Here is a 22,587-nt window from a genome sequence, read left to right as displayed (position 1 = left end):
CTCTGCATATTATTTGTCCTTCATGTAATATGTCACTGCACTTCTATCCTGGCATGTCACTAAATGGGGATGCTGTGTGCTGTGCATGTAATTTTTTAAAAATGGGAAATTTTTTCTTAATTTTGCAACCTAATGGTAATATTTCTGTGTCTGAGTGCGCAGTGCATGAAGTGCTATATGACTGCAGTAGATTTTGTTTTTATTAGAAGTTTAAAATTCAGGTCTTTTTTTTCCCCCTTTCTTTTCTTTCTTTTTTTTTTTTTTTTAACTTAAGGAGTTGACTAAAAGTAACACAATTACTTGCCTAAGATTGGGTATATTTAATTTAGTATTTGCTACATAGACTAACATTTTCACTTCTGGATGTTGAAGCCCAAATAAAGTTATTTTAGAAAATTTTAGAAAATCTATGATGGAAAAGGAATACTAACATTCACTTTGAAGTTGGAATTCATACAGTTGGTATTATCTATATGCTCCTAGTTTATGGGGAGATTGATTGATTGATTTTAAAGATTTTATTTATTTATTTGACAGAGAGAGAGAGACAGTGAGAGCAGGAACACAAGCAGGGGGAGTGGGAGAAGGAGAAGCAGGCTTCCCGCTGAGGAAGGAGCCCGATGCGGGGCTGGATCCCAGGACCCTGGGATCATGACCTGAGCCGAATGCAGACACTCAACCGACTGAGCCACCCAGGCGCCCCTATGGGGAGCTTTATTAGTTGGGATGAGGGATGACATTAGTCTTCCCTTAGTAGAATTTGGAAACATTTTCATGATTCCTGATTAGGGTAAAAATTTATAATATGGCTATGTCACAAAGCCAAAATCAGCTTCCCAAAACTGCAAAAATTAAAATCTTTTAAAATTTTCTGGAAATGTTTCCCGTTTCTAGAGTAATGGAGAGTTAAAAGCAAATGCTACCATACTTTTACTTTTTACTGCACACTGTAGAATCATTCATTCTTCGTGCAGAATAACCAGGTGGCTGCATCTTAATATTTACCATCAGACTTTCTCTGACTTTGTGAATCTAACTTCTAATAGTTTTTGAACAAGAAGATTTAAGTATGTCAAATATTTTAATCTGCCTAAGCCTTAGTAACTAAGTATCTTGCCCCCACTGGGATTTATGTCATCTCTAAGAATTTTTAGTTGTGATAGCATTGGATAATTTTTAAAGTGTGGAAACCTTGGAACTTAACTAAAATTATTATTTGAAGCAATATACCATTCTAGGGGTCAAAATTTAACTGAGTCAAGGGCATCTAATTGCAAGTACTTCTCAGCCACTGATTTAAAAAATCAGACTACCAGCATGCTTTCAGTGTGCTGTGCAAAGGCACATGATTCCCTATCCAGCTCCTCAAGGGCTTAAAGCTTTCTCATTTGTGAGGGTGAATGAGGCACTTGTCAGCATGATGCTTAAGCATCTGCTCATCTCAATTCATCACAGGAGAGCTATTTTAACGGATGAAAAATCTCTGCTGCTTTGAGCATTTTGAATGAAAACTTCCAGAACTTCCATCGCTAATAAGGCTTGATTATAGAAGCAGTTTGTTTTTCTTAAAGAGGATTTAAGTACATGGAGTACAGGTACTGGATGAGAATGTGAACATGTACAGCTATTTCAGTGACTCCCCGTGTTTCTCCATAGGAATGCCCTGTATGACTGGGCTAAGAAGAGAGAAGAGAAACCCAAATGCCAAGTTCAGAAAGCAAGGGATTTTTCTGGCTCTAGCTAGCAGCAGCAAATACCTTCTGTAGACTATTTCCAGATTGTTGCTTGCATGGTACACTGTTTGTTTTAAAGTTTGTCCCCCTTGCAGTGTAGTGCCAAGGTAACACAAATAAAGCAAGGTTATCTGTAAAATGAGACTGATGAATAATGCATGACTTGTCAGATAAAGGAAAGTAAAGCAAATACGTCTTCAGAAAACTAAAGTGTGTTTCATACCACTTGTCATCAAAACCTTTTATATGGGATTTTTTTTCTGTGTTCTATCAGTTACCAATGGTTTTCTTAAACTGGTTTGCTGCAATGAAAACAAAAAATTGGATTGGGTATAGGCATTTCATCTAGAACTTATTTCCTGTTTCTAGACATGTTCGTATGACAGGAAACAAGTGATATTTCTTAATGATATTTCTTGGACATAATGTCCATTTTTAAACTTAAAATACTTACCTGGAAAATCTTTATTGCTTAACATCCTGTGATTGAAAAATGACTGCCTATAACATGAATGCTTTCCTTTTGGTTAAGGACCAGGTGAAAGAGAAATGCACATTACCTCTTAAAGACTTAGCTTGTTCATTTTGGGCTTGCTTTTTGTTGGCATTTAACATCTGTCACTCTGTTTATTTTTAATATGCTTTCTATGTGGCATTTTGTCACGCATGCTTTTGTGTTGCATGGATTTGTCTGTATGGTTCCATGACATTTGAAAATATGGTTATGATGCCTCGGCAGAAGCTGTGAATGATAAAGTTGTTGTAAGGGTATGTAGTTATAATTTGTAATAGGACTAAGCCATTCAGTCTACTGCCAGGATCAACAGGAAATGAAAACTGATTGAAGGTGAAATTTTAATCAAAGACAACTAAGAGATGTATATTTCATGTATGGGTTATGGCCAAAAGATTCTGTAGAACTGTAAGGACACCTAAGACAACAAAAAGGAAGGGCAAATAAAGTGGATGTGAGTGTCTGGGGATTTTGTCCCTAGGGAACACTCAGCAATGTCCACAGGCATCTCTGATTATTACACTGGATGGGTTGGGGATGGGGGTTTTCTACTAGCCATCTGGTCCTTTTATATCCTGGGATGCTGCTAAATTGTCCTGCAAGACACAGGGCAGCCCCCTACAATAAATAAATAATTTTATATCCCCGAAATATCAATAGTGCTGCTATAGGGAAAACCTGATTTAGACTGTAAACCTATAAATGAAAAGTTTCTTATGTTACATTATCCTAGTTTGTAGTCACTCTAAAGCCTATTATCCAGGTTTTAGTACTGATTATGCTTCAGAGAATTCCTACAGCACCTAATAGAAATATACTAAAAAATGCATAAATAAGTATATCCCTATCTTCCTTTGGAAGTTCAGGACTCCAGGAACCCCAGAATTAGTATCATGGAATTTCTACCTGCTGTTTAAGGCAATCAGTGATTTTATATTTAGGACATTTTCTACATGTTGGTCCTTTCTGATCCCTTACTTCTTAGATATTACTTCTTAGACTATCTCTAGTCTGTGAGGTAGACAGGTAGGTATTAGACGCATTATAGATACATGAAGAAAGAGACACAGATATTGCAGCATTCCCAAGGACATACAGCTAGTGAGTGGTAGAACCGGACGTGCGCATCTTTTAATGATCTAATCCAGGTAGACCAGTTTGCAGTGTGGCTGGCACACAGTAAGCCCTCAGGAGTTTAATGTTATGCTGGTAATTCTGATAAGGAAGGAAAGAATTCTTCATGATCTGGCTGAAAGACTTCTGTACTCAGAAAGTTCTAGATTTTATCAGTGTGGCCTGGGGTGACCTTGCTAATCTGAAGCTGTTTTGGGAGTTCGTTTTCAAGAAATTCCATGCAGTCATGTTTTCCTTCATAAGAATAGTTGGTGTAAAGCACTGATAGTTATTAAAATACAATCGGTATAACCTTCCGCCTTTTCTTATAACAACGCTTTCCTTGCTTAGAAGATGAGGACCTGAGGCGCAGAGAAGCTAAGTGATGTAAGGTTGGGACGCAGATCGGTGGCATGGCCACCCCAGTGCTCGGTTCAGCCTGCATGGAATGTGCTCAGGCTTTCTTTAGGTAACTGTACACCCTCGGGAACATAGGGAACTCCCGTTCCCGCCTGAAACAAGGATTAGTCTGCTCTGGACAGTGCTGGGCTCCCTTGGTTCACAGGTAGGAGGGTCACTCCTACTGGGTGCCAGCCTCTGTGCTCTTTTTTAGGGAGTCTGTTAAAGTCTGAGCGCAAAAAAAGTCTTATTCTTTGAAGTTATAGCTTAATTTATATTTTCAAATTCACATAAATCAAGTTCATATATAGTCATACCTAGTTAGGTATATATTTTTAACGATCCAGTGTATAATTTGATATATATTCCATGTGTAATTCCTTAATACTCTTTAATAAATCTTACAAAGCTTTCCTTATAAAACTTTGGGGAGGAATCCTGATTTATTATACACACACAAGAAGAGACATTTGAAATTTATTTTGCTTGATTAAGTATGATAAAACATACTTCATTCTTGCCATGGGTGTTAAATGCATGTATCCTGTATGCTTTGTTATGTGTTAATGTGTTTTTCTCCAAACAACATGCGGACTTGTGAGGGAGATAAACTAAGCACGTAATGCTGTAATGCTGAATGTAAAGCCAGGAGAAAGGTATAACTAAAGCAGTAGAGGAGTGGAGAGAAAGGCCAGACCACTTTTGGCATGGAAGTGGTAGGAATTATTATCAAAGTGGTAGAATATTCTCTAGATTAACACATTTATTAGCACCTACCGTGGGCTGGGCACTCTTCTAGGCATAGGTGATATAGGAGCAGACAGAAAAAAAATCCCTGCTTTGTAATCTTGCAGGATGAGGCAGGTGAGGTGTACATAAACATTTCAAATGACAATAAATACTATGGGGAGAAATGCTATGGGGAGAAAGGTGTGGGATAATGTGGCCAAGGGAGAGGTGCATTTACTCCTTTGTGTAGGGTGGTCAGGGTGGGAAACACTGAGGTAATGTTCAAGCGGATGACTGGAAGTGAGAGATAAGCCATATGGTTGGTTGAAGAGCCAGTAGAAGAGCAGGAGGTTGGGCACAAGCAAGGAAACCAGTCGGCTGGAGCAGTGTGAGTGAAGGGGGGGACCATGATGGGAGATGAACAGAGAGAGGTGGGCAGGATCCAGGTAATGTCCTACATCTTGGAAGAACCTGCTTTTAATTCGTGTGAAATGGAAAGAAACTGATGGGGGCAGTGTACAGGGATGTTACTATCTGAGTGTAATTTTGGGAAGATCCCTCTGGCCATGGTATTGAGCATGCACTGTTGGGTAAGAAGGGGTAGAAGCAGGAAGACTGCTTATTGTAACAGTCCAGGCGGGAGATATGATGGCTTGGATCAGGGTGGTAATGGTGGAGGTGGTGAGAAGTGGTTGTGTCCTAGTTATAATTAGACAGTAGACTGGCAGGATTTACTGATGGGACCAGTCATGGTGTATAAGAGAAAAAGAGGCATCTGGGATGACTCCAAGATTTTTGGCCTGTAATCTGGAGGATGGAGTTGAATTTCATTGATGAGTACATTGCGGGTGAGTAATCATGTTTTTGGTCTATGACAAGTCAAGTTCGAGTAGTCTGTTAGACTTTGAAGTGGAGAATGAATAGAAAGTTACAGACACCCATGCGGTGTTCAGTGTATCAGGGATCCTGAGGAATGACTGGCATTTAAAAAGGCATATATACTGACGAAGGGCTTTCTTGTTGGAACAGTTGAAGACAAGACTCACTGGATCTGGAGGCTGGGTGATAATTTAAGCTACTTTAAAAGTCTAGGTAAGAGTTGGCTGTGTTCTGATCTAGGGTGTTGGCAAAAGAAGTGGAAAGAAAAAGACACTGAATAAGAGGACTTGATAACTAACTGAAAGTAGGGAGAAGGGAGAGGCAAAGGTGAAAAATGGTTCTTAGGTTTCAAATGTGGATGATTGGAAGCAGGTTACACCATTAACAGCCCCAAGCAGAAAAGCAGGTTTGGGGACAAGACTGAGTTTGGCTGCATCAACAATAACCATGTGTTTAGTGAGTTATAGTTTACAGAATCCTTCCTAGATATTATTTCAACTGGTCTTTTTACAACTGAGGTGCTTAGGGGATATCCATGCAGATATTTATTCAACAAGTAATTGGAATTGAGTCAAGGGAAGGAAGGCCTGGCCTCGGTGCTGTGTGGATTGGGAGTCATTTGCATAGAAACTAGTTGAATTCCTGAACTAGCTAAGGGCAAGCATGTTACAAGAGAAATGTGGTGATAGCACACTCTCGTCGGGAGGGCGAAGTTTAGGCCCAAGAAGGAGATGTAGAGTTACTTAAATAACTTACTTAAATAAAATTAGAGTCCGTTCAAATGAAATAAAATCCAGAGTGCATTATGAAACTTCTATAGGAAAGCACATTTTGCATACCCCACCTTCAAAAGCTCTTTTTCATTCCTACCTGCTCTCCAGTATTCATACTGGACTACCCCATTCTCACTACCCTATTCTCCAGTGCAACTGACCATCCCTTCTATGTGCCTCGTTTCTAACACCTCCCTCTGCTCATCGGTTCTACTCTAGATTGAGCTCTCTGAGAGCTAATCCTCAGTACATAGTCGTAACAGGGTCACACATTGGGAGACATGCAATCTGCCTTAATAAAACAGGGGACTGTAAAGGTCATTCCATTATAACTAGCTGCTAGAAACTACCTATGGTGCTTTGAGAATAAGTCTAGTGCAGTGGTAGGGTGGATTTTAGAGAATCCCAGAGAAGAAGTAACACGTTTATTTATGGTAATGAACCTGAGGAGAAAATATCAGGTAATCATTAAATTATTTAATAAGTGCCCAGAAAAGGCAGCCAAACCTTAAAAGATTATCTTTGGGGGAGATAGAAAAATATAGACGATTCTAGTAAATATTTCTCTCTAAAGTAATCCTTTTATGCATGGACCACTCCAAATATGAACATTGGATTATTTTTTCAGGCTCATGCAGGGTTCACTTAACCATTTTGTGAAAGAATTCACACTTGAGTTGAGTGCTAGGCTCTTGTTTCTGCGTTTTGGAAAAACACCATTTATCTCTGTAGTGTTATTTCTGTGATAATATCACTAAAACGTCTAGGTAGTACAGCAGAAATTTAGATGGAATTTCCAAACAACCTTCCAGTTTAACCCTAAATCCGGTCATGTGACCCTTGGTTACCATGGGTATTTTGGTTGTAGGAGTAAGTCCATGAGTGATGTCAGCGTGGAGGATGTTCAGAACTTGCGTCAGCTGCGTTATGAGGAGATGCAGAAAATAAAATCACAACTAAAAGAACAAGACCAGAAATGGCAAGATGTGAGTACTTTTTATGTTGGGAGATGGGAAGACTGGGAGAGTATTTTTGTTTGACTCTTCCTTGCTTCTCTTAAAAGAAGATCACGATACTTGAGATGATTTTCCTTGCTACAGAATTCAGTCCTACAGAAAGTGTGATCGGCTTCCTTTGAAAAGACTCGTACACCTTTTTGGCCTATCACTGTTGCCTGTTTTAAAGGCCTCTGTGAAAAATATAATAGGATATTTATTTTCTAATATTCTCTGAGTTCTCAAAAATGTGAATCTGCTTCCTTACAGCACGGTTAATTTGTTCCCTTGCTTTGGTTGGTTGAATTTGGGGTATGACTGTTATTGAAGCTTGTGAAGGGAAAAGACTTAGCTCAAAGTTTAGAGGAGCTGGGGGTCCTGAACAGTCTTGGGATTAGCAGGAAGAGATGAAGGGGGTTCTCAGAGTTAACAGAGATTTGGGGAGAAATAAGAAATATAACTAGGAGTAATATTTTGGCTGGAGAAGTCATTGTCTGATACGAATCAAAATGAGATGTTTTCATAGAGCTGACTTATATCCAGATGTTTATATGGACACAGACTTACTATTTAGCTTTGTCCCTGCGGGGGAAAAAAAGCTTGACCTTTTTTTGAAAGGGGCTATTGTTACAAACCAAAAGAGTGTCTAGGAATACAACAGATAAATTATACAGAGTGAACCCAAAGGATTTTGAGGGTAACTTTATAGGAAGAGTAGAGTGTTAGAATGAACAAAAGGGCCAGGGGTAGTAAATCTTCATTTTCAAAGAGATTAAAGCCTATGAGATGAAGAAGAACCTTCTGCCTTGGCTGCATTTCTCAATTCCAGTGTCTCTTTTGGTTGGGAACTCGATTTAATGATCAAGAAACAGTAATTCAGTGTCACTTTGCCTGGATACATGGGGACAGTTTGGGTGTGAAAAGAAGTATTGAGGGGTTATCCGTTAATGCAGATGAGAATTCATGCTGATTACCCTGTAGGACTAAATGCACACTGCTTTTATCCTTTTTGGAAGTGGTTCATACTGACTTCAGGCTGTTTTTAAATAGGAATGGCCCTGTCAGCTCTTAAGGGTATAAACCAAACTAGTTTAGTCTGAGATTTTGGATGTGCTTCTCTTTGGACTAGAATGCCACTAGCAGTTCTTAGCATGGCATTTCTCTATTTTGGAGACCTAGAAAAGTCTGTACCATCCAGAATGTCTTAAACCCTTGAGTGTCACAACCAGCTTAGGCTGCTAGGGCTAATTTAAAAGCAAAATCAGGTTGATTGTCCTGGGGTCACCCAGCTAGGTTAGACTTCTATTCCTGGGAATATGGGAAACAGGTCCACTTTTCCTATGGCATCTTCCTTATTGCCCTGTTGTTGGGTGGAGTTTACCTGCTTTAAAATCATATCCTCAAGCCTGACCTCCCCAGGAAAGCCTTTTCAAACTCTGCCCTCCCCTGCCTGAGGTAGAATTGACCACTCTCTCTGCTTCAGACCCCCGCCATCCTGTGCTGTCCAGTCACACGCATTGCTGAACTTTTATTTACAAGTCCCTTTCCCTTCCAGACCAAGGGTTCCTTGAGGGAACCCACATCTTACGCATCTGCATGTTTGTGGTCCTCTGCCTCAAATTAGGGATCCAGCTCAGTGTATGTTAAATTAAAGACAGAGTGTGCACTTATGCCTCACCATTCCAATCCTGTCTCTGTTCCAGTTGTACTAGTGAAATACATTTCACACAACAGCCAGATTATTGGAGTAAGATGAAAATGAATTTGAAACAGTTCCTGATCCTTCTGACCTGGAACCCAATTACAGGCATTTAGCAGGCTTTGTGAAATGGGCAGGGAGGCAGAAAAACAGTAATGGGGTCTATCTTACTAGGTCAGGTTTTTTAGACAGACACATGAGATAAAGGTTGGTACAGAAACGCCAGCTATAAAAAGCAAAATTAGGCCACCTTGGCATCGAGTTGGAGTGAATAGTTTCAGCGATGTAATGGGATACCCTGGCGCTCTCACTGTTAGAGAGGGTGTGTAGAAATTCAGGTATGCCTGTGCTGATGTGATTTTCTTCTGTCAGGATCTTGCAAAATGGAAAGATCGTCGAAAAAGCTACACTTCAGATTTGCAGAAGAAAAAGGAAGAGAGGGAAGAAATTGAAAAGCAGGCACTTGAGAAATCCGAGAGAAGCTCTAAGCCACTTAAGGAAATGCTACAGGACAGGTAATAAAGCTGAGTGCATCTCACGGTTGGAGTTACCAGTGTTAGAAATCCATATTTTATGTAAGGGTAGGATACCAATATTAAACCATAAGCAAATAGGTGTGAAACGGTCAGGATTTTGCTCTGCAATGAGAAAGCAAAGTATTACTGTAATAAAGAGTGACTTGGATTAACAAAAGAAATGGGTGCTTAATATAGGTGGGCATTCTTTCTTGATTTTTACATTGTATATTCAAGTGCAGTATTGGGTGGTGTTGGCCATCTTTGGTGCAGAAAATAAACTACCTTTTCTACTTTTAAAATGAATTTAGGAATAGAATGGCCAAATAAACCCAGCTCCCACTCATCTAAATTGTGTAAAATATCAAGTTCCTTTTCATGTTTTAGTGGTGCAATTAAAATTCTATTTTAAAGGAAGACAATATAAGCATAAACATAAGGGGTTTATTTTTAGCATTGCAACAGAACAGGATAAAGGTCCAATTTAAAAGTTCCTGCAGAGCAGTTACTGTGAGAAACCTTGGAATATTTATAGGTCAGGGGGAAGGCAAATATGCTCTAAGGATAATGTCAAAAAGGAAATGTGCTGTCAGGTAAAGTTAAACAAAGCTCCTTTGTGCCCTAGAAGCAAATGGTAAACACAGTTTCATTCACTTAAGAGGTATTCCCTACTAAATGGTAGTGATGAGGATGTGTCATGAACTTTTCTATAAATATGAATGGTGTCTTTAATCTGTAGTAATTGTCCATGCAAGTTCTATCAAGCTATATGAAATCATACACTAACTTGACCTTAACTGAAGTCTGAGTTTTTTGTGGTCTTTTGTTTTTACTAAATTATTTTAAATTGCATACAGGAAAAAATACAACCCTGTAAAGGAATCCACATCTTTGGAAGATTCAAATTGGTTGTCAGACAATCAGTTATATTTTAAGTGCACTAATTTTGGAAGATTGATAAATTTGTAGGTAAAACTTCATGAATGTTCCCTTAGTAAAATATCCTCATTTTCTTTCTTTCTTTTTTTTTTTTTAAAGATTTTATTTATTTGACAGAGAGAGACACAGCGAGAGAGGGCACACAGGCAAGGGGAGTGGGAGAGGGAGAAACAGGCTTCCCACCAAGCAGGACCCTGGGTTCATGATCTGAGCCAAAGGCAGACGCTTAACGGCTGAGCAACCCAGGCGCCCCTCATCATTTTCTTATTAACATCTCTTTACAATTAAAAAAATCCCTCTGAAATATTTGAGAGCCTCTTTAAAAACAAGAATCAAGTTCCTACAATCTTTTAGTGTGGCACTAAAAAAAAAATTACATGTATTTATACTCCTGTTAATACCGTGTTGGTTATTGTGTGAAGTCAGTAGCCTTTTTTATTCTTAGTCCCGTTTTATGTTACTGCGCAAGTAACCTCTGTCTCTCCACCTCAGTGTGTCACATGTGTAACTTGGTGGTTATGGTGTGCTTCTTCCTGCTAAGGGAATCCCGAAATCAAATGTCCACAGTTGCCTCGAGGAGGAGGTTGCATTCTTCTGATGATGTATTGAATGAAGAGATGCTCTCCCCTACACCGACCATGTCAGAAGCAAGTTACCAGAGCGAGAGAGTGGAAGAGAAGGCTACAGCATATTCTACAGAAATTCCTAAACAAGATTCCACGACTTTTGCAAAAAGAGAGGCCGCTGTGGCCGCTAACATTCAGCTTCCTTCTAAAAGCCCCATGGAAGAACAACTCCCAGACTCTTTGTCTTCTCAGCATTCACTGACTACACAAACAGAGTTGACTCGAGTTTCAGCCTCTCTCCCCAGAAGTTTCCAGAAAACTGATACAGCCAGGTTAACATCTGTGGTCACACCGAGACCTTTTGGCTGTCAAGCAAGGGGAATCTCATCACTCCCAAGATCCTACACGGTAAAAAATATGTTCCCAGTTCATTTAGTCTGTTCTCAAGAGCAAAATGTTGGGGAACTTGGGTAGAAGTTTGAGTTACCTCTACTTGATGTAGAAAATATGCATAACTTACGTATAGGGCCATTTTGTTTCAGCTGATTTAGTTTCAATACACATTTAATGCTTAAAATGTAACAACTCTGTGGAACTGATTAAACTTTAAATTCAATCAAAGTAAGGCCTGATACCTTTTAAAGAATGAATAAGCTGCTTTCTAAGGCAGAACATTTTTTAGTGTTGTATTTTCTCAAATGTAGCTTTTGTGAAGTGTTAGGCTGAACCATATGAAGATGCTAGTAGTTGTTTTTGACCTACACAATAGCAATTTTGCGTGGTTTAACCTAAATATTTTCAGATGCCTTATGTACAGCTTTCTATTTTTCTCTGATTACCTGCTTTATTAGAACTTGATATGCTTGAATGTGGTTATTAAAATGTATCTCATGGTTCTATTTATACTGGGGTTTTTAAGAATATAGAACATGGAATCATTTGCCCTGAGAATGAAGCAGTATTGCATAGCTGAAAGTGGATGTATTAATTTTAACTACGTAAGAGGAAGCAATATAGTGTTAAGATCAATGCTCAGATTTCTTTTACCTCTGCCAGTATAGTATCCTAAAATCTAAGAAAAAACTTGAAAAGATTTTCAAGGTAAGGAAAACCTGCCTAAACTAGCCAGGAAAGTCCTTATCATTATAGTAAATAAAATAGAGATATATTTGGCAGCATAAAAAAAAATCAAATGTGTATGACTCATTAGTAACAGTCAAAAGACCACTTACAGACTCAGAAAAATATTAGTAAAATGAGTTTTAGATATAGGGTTAATATAACTAGGATTTAACATGTTCCTACAAATTGGTAAGAAGACAGGCAAGCAGTAGAATAATGGATATAGAAATGAGTAGCCAGTTTCAGGGAGAGCTCAAATGTTGGATAACATAAACACATCGAAGCATGTTCAACTTCATGAGAGGAAGAATGAGGTGTACAGCTTTTTACACATCAGACTGACAAAGATTTAAAACATTGAAAATGTCTAGTGTTGGCAAGGATGCAGAGAAGTAGCCATTCTTCTATATTCCATTAGGAGTACACTGCTACAATTTTTTTCGAGAAGATAAATAGATATAAAGTTTGTATATTACATTTTTTATAATTTCATGTTATAAAATATCCTTTGGTCCAGCGAGTCTTCTTTTGGGAATCTATAAAAATAGATTATATTCATATTTATATAAAAATATAAAAAATATTCCAATTATAAAAATATGTGGGTACTTGTTGCAGTGTTTTTGGAAGTTACAGAAAACTCAAAACAACACTGAATGCATATCAAGTGCATAAATTGTAGCTATCCCTACAATGGACCATTCAGCAATTAAAAAGACTAGTCTAGAGATCTGTCTGATGACCTATCGGGGTGATGTAAATGAGCAAAGCAAGTTTCAACAGTGTGTCTATAATATCAACACTTTGTAAAAAACAAATCCTCCTCCCACTACAAATGTGCCTGTCTGTTAGCATGAAAGAATGTGCTCCGAGCTTTTAGGCATAGTTGCTGTGGGAGGTATGTTACTTCTGTAGTTTTAAAGTATTTAATGTATATGTTTTTTAAACAGAAATCTAATGACACCAACCTTAAAATGGCGTTTCCTTTTTAGATGGATGATGCTTGGAAGTATAACGGAGATGTAGAAGATGCTAAGAGAATGCAGAACAGTTTGGTGAGCACCTCTGTGCCGAAACCTGACATAAGCTTGCTTGTTTCCAGCAAGTCCAGTGAGAGAGAGCAAGCAGTGGTGGGAGAAGGTGCGAGGGGGCTGCAGTCTCCTACACCCTCCTTTTCATCACTTTCCCAGGACCAGGCTGCCACTTCTCAAGCCACACTGTCTTCAACATCTGGCCCCGATTTAACATCTGAGTTTGGAGAAGGGGGAAGCTCACCGCAGACAGAGGTCTCGAGATCACAGGTGATTTTGGGAGGCTGCCTGTCACTCGCTGCTCAGAAACATGAGTATTGAAATCTGGAATCCATGCTTCTAACCTCTAGGCATTATTATCTGGGCTGATAATGTGGAAAACGATATGGCAGTTTATTTTTAGCACATCTTGGAAGAAGTAGGCCTCTTCCACCTTTGCGTTTATAGATCCAGATAACCCTTGTGATGTCGTGTGTGTATTGAGGCTTTTTGGACCTCTCTCTTTAGGGTTTGGCTGTTATTTTCTCTCTACTCTTCAGTTCAGCCACAGTTGCCTTATACTTCTAGTGGTCAGCAGTCCCTGGTTCAGACGTAGGGGTCACTTGGGAGGTTACAGATTTAGGTCTAACAGGTAATTGGGTAATAAAAGCCCCTTCTCAGGGAAATTAACTGACCACGAGGGGAAATCGGTACACGTGCTAGATGCTGGCCTCTAGGGACATGGCATTTCTTTCCCTATAATATTAACCTTCTTGTGACTGCTTTTTAAAGATCTGTTTATTTATTTGAGAGAGAGATTGAGCGTGTGAGCAAGCAAGTGGGGGAGGGCCAGAGAGAGGGGGAGAGAATCTTTGAAGCGAACTTCCCGCTGAGCGGGGAGCCCTACGCAGGGATGGATCCCACCCCCCATGAGATCATGACCTGAGCCGAAACCAAAAGTTAAACGCTTAACCGACTGAGCCGCACAGGTGCCCCAATCTTCTCGTGACTTTTAATACTAATTTAGAAAGTCTACAATTTTGTGCCTTTACTTGTATCTTAATGGGAATATTGAGGCTTTGTTATATGACAGGCATGTTCCCTAATGTTTGGAGTCTAAACAAATAGACTATCAGATGAAGAATGGGGGGCATTTGTAGTTTTTCCTACTTAAAATCACCATAGATAGCTTTTAGGAGAATTGCTAGGTGATGAATGTAGTGTGTTTTATATGTAAGCTAAAAGTCATTGGTTGTCTAGAGTACAGAAAGCTTTTCTTAAAAAAAAAAAGAAAAAAAAAACAACCTTTGTCAAGCAGTTTGATAGCTGTATGAACCCCTTAGCATGAAGGAGCTTCTGTGGTTCTCTGGCTTAGTCAGACATTCTCTGCTGCCTTATCAGGGTATGTGTGTATTCCAAGGCACAGCACCAAGTATATAACTGGGCCTAAATTATATTAATGAAAGAACTATGTGCACTAAGTTGATACGGCATATTTACCACAGAAAAGCTTTACAAGTTTAAGGTGGTTTTTTTTTTTTTAAGAATTTATTTATTTGACAGAGACACAGTGAGAGAGGGAACACAAGCAAGGGGAGTGGGAGAGGGAGAAGCAGGCTTCCCGCTCAGCGGGAGCCCGAAGCAGGGCCCGATCCCAGAATCCTGGGATCATGACCCGAGCTGAAGGCAGATGCTTAATGACTGAGCCACCCAGGCGCCCCCCCCCCTTTTTTTCTGATTATGAAGTACTTTGTGCTTGAGAAAATTTGGGAATGCAGGAAAGTGATATGATAAAAATGATTGGTAGACCCGTCTTTTAGAGATAATCTTTGTTAACATGGAGGTATATTTCTTTGTTATTCCCATGCATATTGACAAACATATATCTAAAAATAATCTCTTCAGCTTGCTAAAAATCCTTAGCTATCATTTTTTTAACTTCATTTCTAAAGAATTGGAAATCTATAATTAACATCCTAAATTTCAGTGGATGAGAACAGTAGCCTCTGGTATACTTGGAGAACCTAAGGTACCAGTGGATGAATAATAAAAACAGAAGCAAGGTGTCTTTTGTTTTATGGACGTGCGTGTTTGCCTTCATGTTTTCATATAGCAAACCTGACAAAACAGCCTTATTAAAGTATTGTGCACTAGGTGGTAGAACGCCCTCAGCGTGGCAGCTGACTAGTCGCATCCAGGGATTAAGACAAAGAGGCTAAGTGTGGTGTTGGATGTGTTCCAGGTTATTGCAGTTCAGGAGAACCTGAATTAACATGGCATGGTTTCAGGTTTCATCATTAATGGATTCATGCCCCTTTGTCTCCAAACTTGAAATGGTATCCTACCAAGCAAAATTAGGCTTTGCCAAGTTGAGTGGTTGGAATTCTTGCGCATATATATAGATCACACGGTGACTCGCCCATCTCAGAGTTGCTCGGTGTATCCACTCCTACACTGTGGACAGTGCTACTGCTCAGGTAGCATCACCTGCTCTTGTCACCGAGAAGGAGCTTTCTGCCTCGGGCATGGTGCCGTGAACGTACAAGATAGCCTGGGACGAATAAGTCAAGGGTGTTTGTAATGCTCTTCCAAGCGTTTGTCCAAACTCTATAATTCTAGGTGTTCAGAGAATAGAAGAATAAAAAATAGTGTGTCGATGAACATCTAGATGTTTTGGTAGCTTTGTAAGTGTTCTTCGGGTCTTCCTTCTCCTTCTTACCTCACACTTACGCCAGTAACATCCTTTCATTTCTTCCTCCAGAATCTCCCATGGTGGTCTTCTTGTCTCTCTCTGCTTCCACTAGCCTAATTCTCAGGCCCTTTCCCCATCAGTGCGAACGTTTTGTAAATCTTCACCTGTATCTCTGCGTTCTCTGCAAGGCTGGTGTTGGATTGACTTGCATGATGCCAGGCTGCACTTGGTAATTTCTCTGCTCCAGAGCCTCTAGTGGCACTCTGTGGTCTGTTCAGTGAAGTTCAAAGCACTCAGGGGAGCACTCTGTCTCCTCAACACTGGTCCCGAGCTCCCTTTGTAGTGCTGTAACGGCTGCTTCCTGAGCACTTGCCATGTGCCGACAGGCTACTTGGGTGATTTCTGAGTCCTCAGGGACCGTGTATCCCTGTTTTGCTATTGTGGAAATTGAAGCATGAGCAGTCACGTGACTTGTCCAAGACCGTACAGGGTCCTGAGTGGTGGAGTCAGGACTTGTAACCAGGCACTCTGAACTCAAGGTTGCCTGCACCACAGAAGAATTGGAATTCTGTGACCGAGCCACACAACACTGCTTGCTTTTTCTTAAACACAGTGTACACTTTCTTCAACACATCATAGATACTTGTTCTTATTGTTCCCAGATTCGAAAATGCTCATTTCACCCATATTTGCCTTGTGAAGTCATCCTGTTCTCTCAAAGCCCAGGAGGGTCACTTCCTTCATGAATCAAGACCTCTTCTTCCCCTAGTTGGAACTGAACTTTTCACCTTTGGTGAAAGTTTCATTTGCTGGATTCTTCCTCGTTCCAAATGTTCATCATTTCTCCTTCACTGGTATTCTTTGTACCCTCTGCAGCCTTTACACGTAGTTGGCACTTATGTCTTTACTGACTTGAATTGCATTCAAGGCCTTGATCACCAAACTGAAGTATGAGCTTGATCCAGTAGGTAATTTAGGTCCTCATAGGCCCTTTTAATTTGGGAGTGTTAAGATTAAGGCATATTTTATGACTTTAAGCACTGTGCTGTTACATAGAATTATTTTAAGGAAACGAAGTCTGGGGGGTAGAAACTGGTTAGGAGCCTCTTACAGAATTGTGGTCATGAGGTGGTTCATGCCATTAAGAAGAGAAAGAACTTAATATAACCTCATTTAAAATCTGCCCACAGAAATTTCTTTCCCATCTCCAGTGTCCAGGTGGGGTTTCATTTCTTCCCATTCCCTTTTCTGCCCTACTTCTTTTGTGATACTGTTTCTTTTCCTCCCACTTTTTCTGATCCAGCCTGCCAGGGCAATTGTGATGGTGACCCCGAGGCAAGGGGAGAGTGTGACCCCATAGCTCTTCATCCTCCTCCATCTGCCTCACAGTTGTGGCTTTGATTATTTTCCCCCTGATTGGTCTCATTGACAAGGTTTTGTTTCCTTTTCTGTCTTGTCAGAGCCCTCTTCTCTCAAACTCCATCCAAATCCCCGTTTCAGAACCTCTGCCCCAGATTTTTTAAAGTGCTACCCAGAAGCCAGATGATACAGATGGAAGGAAGGAAGATTTTTACATGTTTACTTCCCAATCACCAAGCCTGCAATGGGGCCCCTTTTGAATAGCACCCAGGGATAATGCTGTCCCAGCTTCCTCCCACACACTTCTCTAGACCCTACTCCCCGGGAGGGCAGGAAACAGGCATGTCCCGATCACTGTTAGCACAGTACCTGGATCTGAAAGTATTCGTTGAATGCTGCGTTCTCTTGGCTTTAGAGCTAGGTATGTGAGCATTAAATAGGACTTTGTTTAGCTGACCTGGAAACTGCTTAACCAGCAAATATATCATACGTAACATTGTTTCCATGCATAAGAGAAAGTAATTATGGGGCACGGACCTTGGCAACTCTTTAAGTGTTTCACTTAATCTTACCAATAAGCTTTCAAAGTAGGTGGTATTATCCCCACATTTAGGAATGAAATACTTGGTGATTTGGAAGTTACATAACTTGCCCTGGGCTGGTTAAGCACTTAGGCCACAACTGTAATTTCTCTGACCCTAATTTTTTGGAAATATGACAAACTCCCAGTTTGAGAACTGCCTTATGTGTAGTTAAGTCTCCAAATGTTGACTTAACTTTGCTGTATCTCTAGAATTTTAGAGCCAACAGGGACTGAAATATCTTCTGTTGCATAAAGATAAAATCATTCTTAAGATTGTTTCTGAGGAAAGCTATATAGTTTTTGAAACTTACCAGCATTGGATCAGAAACTTGGGTTTTCTGAAATGTAGTTTGAAATTTACCCAATAGGCAGTAAGGAGCTACCAGCAATTTTAAAACGGGGTGCAGTAATGATAATTGGCATGTTCTGTGACTACCAGTCTGGCAGCTGTGTAGGAGATGGAGGGAAAGAAGGGCGGGGGCAGGATCACCAATTAGGAGGTGGCCCCAATAGTTTGGACCATGGTCTCCCCTCGAAATTAACATGGTAACCTGAAGAGTAACAAAAGGATGGGAGTAAAAGTAACAAAAGGCTAGATTGATGGCTGGAGGACTTGAGATGCTTTATTAAATGCATGGGTGCTGCGGGGGTGGGGTGGGAGGAGGAGGCCCCGGTGTTGCTCACTTGGGCATCTGGTCAGATAGTGATGTAACTGACCAATACTTGAGAAGCAAGAGGTGGAAAAGAGTAGGTTTGGGAGGAAGATCCTGAATTTAATTTTGGATATATTGGGCTGGGTCAATAACTGAAGACACAGCAGGGAAGGTTATTCAGGAAAGCTCATAGACAAAAAGACAGAGACTGGCTCAGGAACGACAAAAAAGTGAGGATAGGAGAGCAAGCAGAGGACCGCATTCATGAAAGTGTGAGGTGGTGGGACAGACGGAGGAAAAGATGGGAGAAAGTGGGATAGTGGGAGACATAGAAGACAGTTCCTGAAAGCAAGAAGAGTTGGTGTGGTGCCTGGTGGGAGGAGGACTGAAGATGGATTTGGTAGGAAAGAGATAAACTTGAAATGGGTTAAGTGATGGACTGAAAATACCACCTGCCTCTTGGAATGGAGAAGTGGATAAAGTAGGTAGAGATGTGCCTTTCCTGAAGGAGAGTGGCTCCAGGGCCAGAGCAGCACCATGATTGGGGGGCCACTCACTTAGGTTCTAACCCCACCCGCACCCTGAAAAAATGATGCAGAAGAATCATGTGTACAAAAATCAAAGTTGATCTATTTCCTCTGTTACTTACGACTATAGAGCCCAAATCTGTGTTTTGTGTTTTGTTTAATTTTATCAACTTCAGTAGGCTTCCCTTAACACATTTATCTAATTGAAAAAGTTTGGGGAAAATCGCTTTCTGACCTGTTAGTATGTAAGACTGGCCCTGTTTTTCATCAATTCTCATCTTTGGTGATTGGAAAGTCTAAATTCATCAGATGTCCTAAAATTAAATCTTGTCATTGCTACTCTAGATAGATCATCATGTTTTTGCTAAAAAGCTCATCTTTCAGTGGGTACTTCCGTATAAACCGGATCTAATTTGAGGGAAATTATTTTTAAATGGTGATATGTTGATAACCACACTTTATCTTTTCTGGCATAGACAACTGGAACCACTTTATCAGTCATCAAGAATCTAGATTTCCCTTAAGAATTTGTATTTCTGGTTCTATCCAGTTCAAGCAGCAGTTCCCCCATCATCGTCTTCTGAGGCACAGATCCTTTGTGGAATACCCACGTGGCATGTATCTTGCAGAGATAAATAAGGAAGTAGAAATCCTAACTGAAATCACTGTTGAACAGTTTGTGCTTGACTATAATTATAGATATGTTCCCCTGCAAGGAGTCTATGGGCTGATCTAATTCAAGGACCTAGGATTCCAGAGAGATGCCTGAGGGACTGCCATCATGGGCAGGCCACGCCATTGAAATTATAGCTTGTAATTGAAATTATAGCTATTCATTCTAATCCCTTCTATGTATTGGTTTGGGAGGGAGATGGTCTACATAAGATTTTCATTTGAAAATAGAGTTTTGCAAAACAAAAAGCTTGCAAATCCATGTCATTATGAGAGAGAAGACCCTGCCAGACTCTGAGACATGCCTGAGGTCACCTGGTTATTGATAGAAAAGGACCTGTAATCGCTCCTGTGGTTCTTTTCTCCTTTGCCTGTCTACAGTCCTAAGGACCCCCACACCTACAGTCTGCCAGGCTTAGCCACAGTGAGGCTGCCCGCTGTTAACTGTTTCAGAGAGGTGGTTATCTGCCCTTCTATGTGATATGGTCAAGTAGAGGTTTATTTCCAGGTAAGAATATCCTTCTGTGAGACAATTCTTCTGGTCTAATAAAGCTGTGAGACTCTTTCATCTAGAGCGCAAGCTCATTCTCTTTTATCCTATATTTGGTAGAAAAGGATAATGTTTGCTTGCTCTCTCCCACAAAGTATTCTTTATGTAGTTTGAGACTATTTATTAAAACTCCATCCTGTCTTTTATTCTTCAAGATAAAAAACATCAGTTAGTGTCTTGCATATCTAACCTATCATTTTTCCTCCCCCCTTGTATAGCAGTGGATTCTGTGCTTTACTTGGCTTTAAGTCGATTTTCTTTTTTTTTTTTTTTTTTTTTTGGAGGGTAAGTGTAGCGAAGATGACCACTTATCTTCATTGAGTCATGTCTAATTTAAGTGTATGGTAGTTTCGGTTAAAGAGAAGAACTAACCACTAATTTTTTCTATTCATAGCAGAGTTTTATTCTGGAAATTGGTGAACGTCAGGCTGATTATTAACATGTTTTCACTGCCTGCATCGGGGTTCCTGTATTTAAACTGCTTTACAAGCTTTCTGATGAAAACTTTTCTATATTATTAGCTACAGATTTTTATTAAAATAATTCCATACTCAACTCTGGAAGAGTCAGTAATTATTTTTCGAGAGCAAGGACCATGCCTAATCCATCTTTATTTCCCAAGTACTAAGCCCCGTGTCTTATACAGAATAGATGCACAATAAGTGTATGTTGACCAGATGAATAAGTGAATGTTGTTATAGTAATTCTGTGTCCACAGAATGTAGTAACTTCTTGGTTCGGTGCCTTCCTTGCCTTCCTTCTAATTCTTATCTAATATCACTTTTTCGTAGAATAGAGTCACTTGGGTTTAAAACTTGTTTGAGAGGTGGAAAAACTTTGGCATAAAGCTTTATGAATTGCCCAGTTAGCCCTAGGTTCAGTTTTAACTGCCACATTGAACTGGAGAATTTGTAGGTCTTTTTTTCCTGGAAAATAAAGTGGTTTTAGGGAGAACTTCTCCTTTTTAAACAGTAAGTCTAAGTTCTTAATATTTTAAATCAAAGACTGAAACTAGGCTGGGAATTTCAAGTTAAGATTCATGTCTGCTCTTTACCCAAAACAAAACATATAAATTATGAAAGGCAATTGAAATTTTCACAGACTTCGTGTATTTTACAACTTAAAACATTTGTTTTGGAAAATGGCTGCAAGTTTGTGAAACTGAGCATTTGTTGCTGTGTAGTATAGTGACGGAGTTGGAAATAGAGGTCTGCCTGTTGTCCAGGAGGCTGTTGTTCTGGGGTTTGTTGTGGCTGATGTAACTTCGAGGAAGTTGTGACTTGTTACTTCAGTGTCTCAGTAGGGACCCTCTTGGCATCTGACCCTGGTTCCTCAGAGATGACATAGCTCAGCATTTTGCAGCTTGTCTGGCAGCTCTGCCCTCACCCCTCGATCTTCATGTGGCAATGGGGCAAACAGTCGCCTTGCCAAAACTTCAGGTGCCCATTAGGTGATGGTCCCAGTCCTAGTTGAGCTCTACACGTAGCTGAGTCATGTGTTGATGAACCCCTCGAAATTATTCAGCTAAATATGTTAAATGTTGGAGATACCTTTTAAACAAGTACGATGGCATTTTAAAAACCATTTAAATATTTTTTTTGCATTTCTAAAAATGCTATTGTATTGAAATATATCGTATGTAACATTGTATAAATTTAAGGTGTACAATATGTTAATTTGACACATTTATATATTGCAATATGATTGCCATTGTAGTGATAATTAGCACCTCAATCACCTTATATAATTATCCTTTCTTTTTAGTGGTTGGAATAATTAAGTTATAGGCTCTTATCAAGTTGGATTATAATACTGTGTTGTGTATGTTCACTGTACTGTGCATTAGATCTCTAGGGCTTATTTACTAATAGCAAGTTTGTACCACTAAACAACACACACAACATGCCTTCTCACTCCTTTCCTGGGTAATAACAAATGGTCTATAAATTAAACCCAATTGTGTAGTGGGCAAATGCCCAAGCTTTATTAATGCCCAGCTGATTTAAAATATGAATATGAAGAAAAACATCTGTTGATGTGAAGGTTTCCCTTGTTTTAGCAGAAAAATAATAAACTCACTGATACGTATATAAATGAAGGTTTTACCAAACCCAAGTTAAAAAGATTGATGCTTCTGGTTTATCATGAAATAATTCAAGTGTACCTTGCATATAGCCTCCCTTCTTTCACGGATAGACTTTCCTCCATGTGGGTGCCAGGGACACCTGATCCCACCGTTTCGTGTTTGTTTTCAGGATCAGTTCAGTGATATGAGAATCAGCATAAACCAGACTCCTGGGAGCAGTCTTGACTTTGGGTTTACAGTAAAATGGGCTTTTTCTGGGATCTTCGTTGCATCAGTCGAAGCAGGTAAATCATAGATTTGGCTCTACTCAATTTTCTTCCCCTTGTTATCCTATGCTGTTCAAAAACCCTCCAGAAATTAGTTTATGTGATATAGGAGGAGAAAAACACAGGTGAAAAATGTAGCAGTAAAGTGAGGAGATGCATTCTTTTCCCTGAGACTAATACCGTTTCTTCTCCTTGCCTAATTAATTTTAGTTT

The 22,587-nt window shown here is 39.8% G+C and overlaps 1 protein-coding gene across 3 annotated transcripts in view; it reads left to right on the top strand.

The window, feature by feature from the left end:
• The window catches only part of LMO7 (LIM domain 7), a 192,941-nt gene that overhangs the window by 146,979 nt on the left and 23,375 nt on the right, over window positions 1-22,587 (top strand). For all 3 annotated transcript variants that reach the window (XM_025875264.2, XM_025875265.2, XM_073894434.1), the window contains 5 exons: window positions 7,009-7,126; window positions 9,207-9,349; window positions 10,830-11,262; window positions 12,969-13,277; window positions 22,278-22,392. In XM_025875264.2, the coding sequence (XP_025731049.1) occupies window positions 7,009-7,126; window positions 9,207-9,349; window positions 10,830-11,262; window positions 12,969-13,277; window positions 22,278-22,392 (1,118 nt within the window). The remainder of the gene's footprint in view (window positions 1-7,008; window positions 7,127-9,206; window positions 9,350-10,829; window positions 11,263-12,968; window positions 13,278-22,277; window positions 22,393-22,587) is intronic.

Source organism: Callorhinus ursinus, unplaced genomic scaffold (genome assembly GCF_003265705.2).
Source record: "Callorhinus ursinus isolate GAN/ISIS: 27379988/994484 unplaced genomic scaffold, GSC_fseal_2.0 scaffold7, whole genome shotgun sequence".
Taxonomy (NCBI): Eukaryota; Metazoa; Chordata; class Mammalia; order Carnivora; family Otariidae; genus Callorhinus; species Callorhinus ursinus.
Note: the sequence above shows the minus strand (reverse complement) of the source record. Positions and strands in the feature narration are given on the sequence as shown.